Below are 10658 nucleotides of genomic sequence, written 5' to 3'. Positions count from 1 at the left end.
TACACCTGTTGTATTCAGCATTTCACTGTGAGGTCTACTACACCTGTTGTATTCAGCATTTCACTGTAAGGTCTACCTACACCTGTTGTATTCAGCATTTCACTGTGAGGTCTACTACACCTGTTGTATTCAGCATTTCACTGTGAGGTCTACTACACCTGTTGTATTCAGCATTTCACTGTGAGGTCTACTACACCTGTTGTATTCAGCATTTCACTGTGAGGTCTACTACACCTGTTGTATTCAGCATTTCACTGTAAGGTCTACTACACCTGTTGTATTCAGCATTTCACTGTGAGGTCTACTACACCTGTTGTATTCAGCATTTCACTGTAAGGTCTACTACACCTGTTGTATTCAGCATTTCACTGTAAGGTCTACTACACCTGTTGTATTCAGCATTTCACTGTAAGGTCTACCTACACCTGTTGTATTCAGCATTTCACTGTAAGGTCTACTACACCTGTTGTATTCAGCATTTCACTGTAAGGTCTACTACACCTGTTGTATTCAGCATTTCACTGTAAGGTCTACTACACCTGTTGTATTCAGCATTTCACTGTAAGGTCTACTACACCTGTTGTATTCAGCATTTCACTGTAATGTCTACTACACCTGTTGTATTCAGCATTTCACTGTGAGGTCTACTACACCTGTTGTATTCAGCATTTCACTGTGAGGTCTACTACACCTGTTGTATTCAGCATTTCACTGTAAGGTCTACTACACCTGTTGTATTCAGCATTTCACTGTGAGGTCTACTACACCTGTTGTATTCAGCATTTCACTGTAAGGTCTACAACACCTGTTGTATTCAGCATTTCACTGTAAGGTCTACCTACACCTGTTGTATTCAGCATTTCACTGTGAGGTCTACTACACCTGTTGTATTCAGCATTTCACTGTAAGGTCTACTACACCTGTTGTATTTGGCGCACGTGACAACTTTGATTTGATTTGATTCAGTGTCTTACACGATCAGAGTATAGCAGGGACTTTGAATGACCTGATACTTATCATTATGAATCTTCATAAAACACACCTCTCAATGTTCTCACCACCAAGCAGACCTCTCCATGTTCTCACCACCAAGCAGACCTCTCCATGTTCTCACCACCAAGCAGACCTCTCCATGTTCTCACCACCAAGCAGACCTCTCCATGTTCTCACCATAAAGCAGACCTCTCCATGTTCTCACCACCAAGCAGACCTCTCCATGTTCTCACCACCAAGCAGACCTCTCCATGTTCTCACCATAAAGCAGACCTCTCCATGTTCTCACCACCAAGCAGATCTCTCCATGTTCTCATCAATAGAGAAGTTAAGGATGAAGACCCGTGGCATGCGTCCCAAATGGCACCCTATTCCCTATATAGGGCATTCTATTCCCTATGGGTCCCAGTCAAAAGTAGTGCGCTATATAGGGAATAGGGTTCCATTTGGGATGCCGACATAGGGTGGAGGCAGGGGGAAATGTCTGGAGGGTAGCCCTAGCGGCAGGGCTGAAGACCCGGGACAGTCAACGCACGGCAGGATCGCATTTCCTGGACACTTCCTGGAACGTAACCCAAGTCCCGGCCCGAACACCGCCAGCAAAGGTTTTTGAGAATGAACCTCTGTCATAATTAATGGACGGAGCAAAATATGAGACCTGGTGTCTTTCTCTATCACCATCACAAGCAGGGCAGTTATTAGTAGCTAAGTACTCTATGGAATAGTGTGACTGCAGTGAAACATGGCACCAGCTATATGTTACAGGAGAATATGGAGTTGAGGATACAGAGTTTAGAACACCAGAGTTTAGAACACCAGAGTTTAGAACACCAGAGTTCAGAACACCAGAGTTCAGAACACCAAAGTTCAGAACACCAGAGTTTAGAACACCAGAGTTTAAAGAGTTTAGAACACCAGAGTTTAGAACACCAGAGTTTAAAACACCAGAGTTTAGAACACCAGAGTTTAAAGAGTTTAGAACACCAGAGTTTAGAACACCAGAGTTTAGAACACCAGAGTTTAGAACACCAGAGTTTAAAGAGTTTAAAACACCAGAGTTTAGAACACCAGAGTTTAGAACACCAGAGTTTAGAACACCAAAGTTTAGAACACCAGAGTTTAGAACACCAGAGTTTAAAACACCAGAGTTCAGAACACCAAAGTTCAGAACACCAGAGTTTAGAACACCAGAGTTTAAAGAGTTTAGAACACCAGAGTTTAGAACACCAGAGTTTAGAACACCAGAGTTTAAAACACCAGAGTTTAAAACACCAGAGTTTAGAACACCAGAGTTTAAAGAGTTTAGAACACCAGAGTTTAGAACACCAGAGTTTAGAACACCAGAGTTTAGAACACCAGAGTTTAGAACACCAAAGTTTAGAACACCAGAGTTTAAAACACCAGAGTTCAGAACACCAAAGTTCAGAACACCAGAGTTTAGAACACCAGAGTTTAGAACACCAGAGTTTAGAACACCAGAGTTTAGAACACCAGAGTTTAAAACACCAGAGTTCAGAACACCAAAGTTCAGAACACCAGAGTTTAAAGAGTTTAGAACACCAGAGTTTAAAACACCAGAGTTTAGAACACCAGAGTTTAAAACAACAGAGTTTAGAACACCAGAGTTTAGAACACCAGAGTTTAGAACACCAAAGTTTAGAACACCAAAGTTTAGAACACCAGAGTTTAGAACACCAGAGTTTAGAACACCAGAGTTTAAAGAGTTTAGAACACCAGAGTTTAGAACACCAGAGTTTAAAACACCAGAGTTTAGAACACCAGAGTTTAGAACACCAGAGTTTAGAACACCAGAGTTCAGAACACCAGAGTTTAAAGAGTTTAGAACACCAGAGTTTAGAACACCAGAGTTTAAAACACCAGAGTTTAGAACACCAGAGTTTAAAGAGTTTAGAACACCAGAGTTTAGAACACCAGAGTTTAAAACACCAGAGTTTAGAACACCAGAGTTTAGAACACCAGAGTTTAGAACACCAGAGTTTAGAACACCAGAGTTTAGAACACCAAAGTTTAGAACACCAGAGTTTAAAACACCAGAGTTTAAAGAGTTTAGAACACCAGAGTTTAGAACACTAGAGTTTAGAACACCAGAGTTTAGAACACCAGAGTTTAGAACACCAGAGTTTAGAACACCAGAGTTTAGAACAACAGAGTTTAGAACACCAGAGTTTAAAGAGTTTAGAACACCAGAGTTTAAAGAGTTTAGAACACCAGAGTTTAAAGAGTTTAGAACACCAGAGTTTAGAACACCAGAGTTTAGAACACCAGAGTTTAAAGAGTTTAGAACACCAGAGTTTAGAACACCAGAGTTTAAAACAACAGAGTTTAGAACACCAGAGTTTAGAACACCAGAGTTTAGAACACCAGAGTTTAGAACACCAGAGTTTAGAACACCAGAGTTTAGAACAACAGAGTTTAAAACACCAGAGTTTAAAACACCAGAGTTTAAAACACCAGAGTTCAGAACACCAAAGTTCAGAACACCAGAGTTTAAAGAGTTTAGAACACCAGAGTTTAAAACACCAGAGTTTAGAACACCAGAGTTTAAAACAACAGAGTTTAGAACACCAGAGTTTAGAACACCAGAGTTTAGAACACCAAAGTTTAGAACACCAAAGTTTAGAACACCAGAGTTTAGAACACCAGAGTTTAGAACACCAGAGTTTAAAGAGTTTAGAACACCAGAGTTTAGAACACCAGAGTTTAAAACACCAGAGTTTAGAACACCAGAGTTTAGAACACCAGAGTTCAGAACACCAGAGTTTAAAGAGTTTAGAACACCAGAGTTTAGAACACCAGAGTTTAAAACACCAGAGTTTAGAACACCAGAGTTTAAAGAGTTTAGAACACCAGAGTTTAGAACACCAGAGTTTAAAACACCAGAGTTTAGAACACCAGAGTTTAGAACACCAGAGTTTAGAACACCAGAGTTTAGAACACCAGAGTTTAGAACACCAAAGTTTAGAACACCAGAGTTTAAAACACCAGAGTTTAAAGAGTTTAGAACACCAGAGTTTAGAACACTAGAGTTTAGAACACCAGAGTTTAGAACACCAGAGTTTAGAACACCAGAGTTTAGAACACCAGAGTTTAGAACAACAGAGTTTAGAACACCAGAGTTTAGAACACCAGAGTTTAAAGAGTTTAGAACACCAGAGTTTAAAGAGTTTAGAACACCAGAGTTTAAAACACCAGAGTTTAGAACACCAGAGTTTAGAACACCAGAGTTTAGAACACCAGAGTTTAGAACACCAGAGTTTAGAACACCAAAGTTTAGAACACCAGAGTTTAAAACACCAGAGTTTAAAGAGTTTAGAACACCAGAGTTTAGAACACTAGAGTTTAGAACACCAGAGTTTAGAACACCAGAGTTTAGAACACCAGAGTTTAGAACACCAGAGTTTAGAACAACAGAGTTTAGAACACCAGAGTTTAGAACACCAGAGTTTAAAGAGTTTAGAACACCAGAGTTTAGAACACCAGAGTTTAAAACAACAGAGTTTAGAACACCAGAGTTTAGAACACCAGAGTTTAGAACACCAGAGTTTAGAACACCAGAGTTTAGAACAACAGAGTTTAAAACACCAGAGTTTAAAGAGTTTAGAACACCAGAGTTTAAAGAGTTTAGAACACCAGAGTTTAGAACAACAGAGTTTAAAACACCAGAGTTTAAAGAGTTTAGAACACCAGAGTTTAAAGAGTTTAGAACACCAGAGTTTAGAACACCAGAGTTTAGAACACCAGAGTTTAAAGAGTTTAGAACACCAGAGTTTAAAACAACAGAGTTTAGAACACCAGAGTTCAGAACACCAAAGTTTAGAACACCAAAGTTTAGAACACCAAAGTTTAGAACACCAAAGTTTAGAACCTGGAGGAAGGGAGGGCCCATATGCACATCCTAAATTTGAGACTACCGGTGCTGGGCTAAAAACAACTACAGATTAGGGTGAAATGTGGTATATGTAACGTACAGTATGTTTAGATGCAGGGAGACGTCACAGCTATATTCTGTGTGAGGACCGCTCATTCCTTTATCCCAGTTTAGAACATGGTCAATATGTAAGGAGTCAGTGACTCTGTGGTGCTGTGTTGGAGACTTCTGGATTCCACTTGGTTTGGGATTCATTTTCCCCAACTTCTCTCTGAATACAGTTTAGCAAGATGGCAGGAGGATTTGCTCCAATCCTCAGAAATCAGGTCTAGGTCTACACACCGAGGGAAAAACATTCATTTACCATGATTTATACTCGCTGGTCCTCAACACTATGACTCGACTCTTCCCTCGAAAGAGTTGACTTGGACTTGAGGACATCTCTGCTCATCTCATAAGTAAGGAAGTAGACTTGAGGACATCTCTGCTCATCTCATAAGTAAGGAAGTAGCCTTGAGGACATATCTGCTTTCTCTAGTGTGAGGCAGCTTAATGTACAAATACACCCCCTGGACAGGACTGTAGTCTCATCGTATGGCCTTACCCCGCAAATCTATCTCCTTAATGCTGAGTGCCAAGTAGACACACATTGGGTCTTTGGTATGACTCAGCCAGGGATAGAACTCCCATCCTCCCAATCTTAGGGCTGACACTAACCACAAGGCCACTGAGTTGATGGAATAGGCCACAGCCATTTCATAGTACTTGGCAAAAAAAAATCAGATTCACTATCTATAGTGTTCTATTATTATAAATCACACAATCAGTGACATGAGAAGCAGTGACATGAGAAGCAGTGAAATGAGAAGCAGTGACATGAGAAGCAGTGAAATGAGAAGCAGTGAAATGAGAAGCAGTGAAATGAGAAGCAGTGACATGAGAAGCAGTGACATGAGAAGCAGTGACATGAGAAGCAGTGACATGAGAAGCAGTGACATGAGAAGCAGTGAAATGAGAAGCAGTGAAATGAGAAGCAGTGACATGAGAAGCAGTGACATGAGAAGCAGTGAAATGAGAAGCAGTGAAATGAGAAGCAGTGACATGAGAAGCAGTGAAATGAGAAGCAGTGAAATGAGAAGCAGTGAAATGAGAAGCAGTGACATGAGAATCAGTGACATGAGAAGCAGTGAAATGAGAAGCAGTGACATGAGAAGCAGTGAAATGAGAAGCAGTGAAATGAGAAGCAGTGAAATGAGAAGCAGTGAAATGAGAAGCAGTGACATGAGAAGCAGTGACATGAGAAGCAGTGAAATGAGAAGCAGTGACATGAGACCCAGTGAAATGTGAAGCAGTGAAATGAGAAGCAGTGAAATGTGAAGCAGTGAAATGAGAAGCAGTGACATGAGAAGCAGTGACATGAGAAGCAGTGAAATGAGAAGCAGTGAAATGAGAAGCAGTGAAATGTGAAGCAGTGACATGAGAAGCAGTGAAATGAGAAGCAGTGAAATGAGAAGCAGTGAAATGTGAAGCAGTGAAATGAGAAGCAGTGAAATGAGAAGCAGTGAAATGAGAAGCAGTGAAATGAGAAGCAGTGACATGAGAAGCAGTGAAATGCCTTTTTATACCACAGTCCACCTGGCATAGAAACACTACCAAACTTCACCATGGGGAGGCAGACATCTGCATGTTTTTGTGAGATTGTCATTTCAATTATTACATTGTGTGATATAGCCTATAGTACAGATATGTAGAACGGTGTCAAAGAATACTGAAGTACTCACTGTGAGAATCTTAGTTAGACTGAAGTACTCACTGTGAGAACCTTAGTTAGACTGAAGTACTCACTGTGAGAATCTTAGTTAGACTGAAGTACTCACTGTGAGAATCTTAGTTAGACTGAAGTACTCACTGTGAGAATCTTAGTTAGACTGAAGTACTCACTGTGAGAATCTTAGTTAGACTGAAGTACTCACTGTGAGAATCTTAGTTAGACTGAAGTACTCACTGTGAGAACCTTAGTTAGACTGAAGTACTCACTGTGAGAACCTTAGTTAGACTGAAGTACTCACTGTGAGAACCTTAGTTAGACTGAAGTACTCACTGTGAGAATCTTAGTTAGACTGAAGTACTCACTGTGAGAACCTTAGTTAGACTGAAGTACTCACTGTGAGAATCTTAGTTAGACTGAAGTACTCACTGTGAGAATCTTAGTTTCAGATCAGCAGCACTGTACTGTCCTTGGAACGGATGACTGAGAAAGGAGGGAATAACACAGGTTATTTATCCAAGTCAAACATCTAGATATTTTACATTTAGAAGACACTAAAGATGACCAATCCAACACCAAGCTACCACCCTCAGAGCCTCTACCACCCTCAGAGCCTCTACCACCCTCAGAGCCTCTACCACCCTCAGAATGTGTTTCTTACCCTGGGGTGATCTCGGCCATGGCTGGGTGCTTGTTGATAAACCACACTCTGTAGTTGTGTGTGATCCTCCAGGCTGAGATGAAGGGAGCGCCCCAGTCCGCTAGCAACTTCTCATTATCTGGACACACAGAGAGACAGAGACCGAGAGACAGAAAGAGAGAGACAGAGAGAAAGAGACAGAGACAGAGAGAGACAGAGACAGAGACCAAGAGACAGAAAGACAGAAAGAGAGAGAGACAGACAGAGAGAGAGAGACAGACATACAGACAGAGAGACAGAGACAGACAGAGAGAGACAGAGAGAGACAGAGAAAGAGACAGAGAGAGACAAAGAGACAGAGTAGGAGAGAGATACAGAGAGAGATACAGAGAGAGACAGACAGAGAGAGACAGAGACAGACAGAAAGAGAGAGAGAGAGAAAGAGAGAGAATAGAGAGAGAGAGAGAGACAGAGAGAGAGAGAGAGAGAGAGAGACAGAACACAAACATTTAGCCTTTTGTTGTGAAATCCTCTGAAAACAAATTATTTTCTCTGTGCTAATCAGACATGAATCTATAGACTTGATTGAGGGAAAGATTAGTAATCAAGTTGCTGGTGATGGTTGAAAATGGATGTTGGATGGTTGATGGTTGAATAGAAGATGCCTACTGATGGACCTGCAAAAATCAATACCTTCTAGTAAGGTAGAGTGTATCATCAATACCTTCTAGTACGGTAGAGTGTATCATCAATACCTTCTAGTAAGGTAGTTTATAATCAATACCTTCTAGTACGGTAGTTTATAATCAATACCTTCTAGTAAGGTAGTTTATAATCAATACCTTCTAGTACGGTAGTTTATAATCAATACCTTCTAGTAAGGTAGTTTATAATCAATACCTTCTAGTAAGGTAGTTTATAATCAATACCTTCTAGTACGGTAGTTTATAATCAATACCTTCTAGTACGGTAGTTTATAATCAATACCTTCTAGTAAGGTAGAGTGTATCATCAATACCTTCTAGTAAGGTAGTTTATAATCAATACCTTCTAGTAAGGTAGTTTATAATCAATACCTTCTAGTTAGGTAGTTTATAATCAATACCTTCTAGTAAGGTAGTTTATAATCAATACCTTCTAGTAAGGTAGTTTATAATCAATACCTTCTAGTAAGGTAGTTTATAATCAATACCTTCTAGTAAGGTAGTTTATAATCAATACCTTCTAGTACGGTAGAGTGTATCATCAATACATTCTAGTAAGGTAGTTTATAATCCATACCTTCTAGTAAGGTAGAGTGTATCATCAATACCTTCTAGTTAGGTAGAGTGTATCATCAATACCTTCTAGTTAGGTAGAGTGTATCATCAATACATTCTAGTAAGGTAGTTTATAATCCATACCTTCTAGTTAGGTAGAGTGTATCATCAATACCTTCTAGTACGGTAGAGTGTATCATCAATACCTTCTAGTAAGGTAGTTTATAATCAATACCTTCTAGTAAGGTAGAGGATAGGAGGGAGTGTATGTAGAGTCCAAACTGGGCCCTGATCCACTCGTCCCCTCCCTCCCAGCCCGTCCCATCCAGAAACACGTCCTCGCGGTTCTCTGTCACGTGTTTGACCAGGTAGTCAGCAAAACGCAGGTCAGCCGTGGTCAGGCCTAGCAGCTTCCTCAACTCAGGGTCCCCGATCTGGAGCTTAGCTTCCTCCACCTAGTGGGATGGACGGAGACACACACACACACACACACACACACAATAACTCATGATACAGGTCAAATCAGATTTCACATGGGAGAGTTAAACACATCCAGGATATGATAACATCTGTAACCCTGGTCTAAAGTAGTGCACTGTGTAGGGAATAGGGTGGTTATAGTCCCCGGTCTAAAGTAGTGCACTGTGTTCTTTTTGGCTCTATAGCAAAGAACAAATAGCAAAACATATACATGATCAAATACAAATCTTAGAATCAACTATTAAAGACTACCAGAAACCACTGGATTCTCCAATTACCTTGAATGAGCTACAGGACAAAATAAAAACCCTCCAACCCAAAAGGCCTGTGGTGTTGATGGTATCCTCAATGAAATGATCAAATATACAGACAACAAATTCCAATTGGCTACACTAAAACTCTATAACATCATCCTTAGCTCTGGCATCTTCCCCAACATTTGGAACCAAGGACTGATCACTCCAATCCATAAAAGTAGAGACAAATTTGACCCCAATAACTACCGTGGAATATGCGTCAACATCAACCCTGGGAAAATCCTCTGCATTATTATTAACAGCAGACTCGTACATTTCCTCAGTGAAAACAATGTACTGAGCAAATGTCAAATTGCCTTTTTACCAAATTACAGTACGACAGACCAAGTATTCACCCTGCACACCCTAATTGACAAACAAACCAAACTCATGCTTTGTTGATTTCCAAAAAGACTGACTCAATTTGGTATGAGGTTCCGCTATATAAATTGATGGAAAGCGGTATTGGGGGTACAACATGCAACATTGTAAAAACCATGTACACAAACAACAAGTGTGAGGTTAAAACTGGCAACAACAAAAAAACAGATTTATTTTCCTACGAGCTGTGGGGTGAGACAGGGATGCAGCTTAAGCCCCACCCTCTTCAACATGTATATCAATGAATTGGCGCGGGCACTAGAACAGTCTGCAGCACCCGGCCTCACCCTACTAGAATCTGAAGTCAAATCTCTACTGATGATCTGGTGCTTCTGTCCCCAACCAAGGAGGGCCTACAGCAGCACCTAAATCTTATGCACAGATTCTGTGCCCTGACAGTAAATCTCAGTAAATCTCAGTAAGACCAAAATAATGGTGTTCCAAAAAAGGTCCAGTCATCAGGACCATAAATACAGAATACCTGACCACTGTGACTGACCCTAAACAGAGAGTACACAGTGGCAGAATACCTGACCACTGTGACTGACCTAAACTTAAGGAAAGCTTTGACTATGTACAGACTCAGTGAGCATAGCCTTGCTTTATAACCTCCTGCCCAATGTATGACCATATTAGAGACACATATTTCCCTCAGATTACACAGATCCACAAAGCATTTGAAAACAAATTCAATTTTCATCAACTCCCTTATCTACTGGGTGAAATTCCACAGTGTAAACATATGTTTCCCATGCCAATAGATTGAGAGAAGAGATGGAGAGAGAATATATGGAGCGAGATGGAGAGATTTAATTGTATCTATTTTACCAGGTAAATTGACTGAAAAAAACATTGTAATTTACAGCAACAACCTGGGGAATAGTTACAGGGGAGAGGAGATGAATGAGCCAATTGTAAACTGGGGATGATTAGGTGAAGTTATGATGGCCAG

The 10658-nt window shown here is 40.4% G+C and overlaps 1 protein-coding gene across 1 annotated transcript in view; it reads right to left on the bottom strand.

Moving 5' to 3' along the window:
- Positions 1–10658, bottom strand: part of LOC139420135 (late secretory pathway protein AVL9 homolog) — a 49363-nt gene that overhangs the window by 12832 nt on the left and 25873 nt on the right. The window contains exons 12-14 of the mRNA XM_071169897.1: positions 8785–9004; positions 7312–7429; positions 7080–7133 (exon numbers count right to left, since the gene is read on the bottom strand). Coding sequence (XP_071025998.1) covers positions 7080–7133; positions 7312–7429; positions 8785–9004 — 392 coding nt within the window. The remainder of the gene's footprint in view (positions 1–7079; positions 7134–7311; positions 7430–8784; positions 9005–10658) is intronic.

This window comes from Oncorhynchus clarkii, chromosome 11 (genome assembly GCF_045791955.1).
Source record: "Oncorhynchus clarkii lewisi isolate Uvic-CL-2024 chromosome 11, UVic_Ocla_1.0, whole genome shotgun sequence".
NCBI classification, from domain to species: domain Eukaryota; kingdom Metazoa; phylum Chordata; class Actinopteri; order Salmoniformes; family Salmonidae; genus Oncorhynchus; species Oncorhynchus clarkii.
Note: the sequence above shows the minus strand (reverse complement) of the source record. Positions and strands in the feature narration are given on the sequence as shown.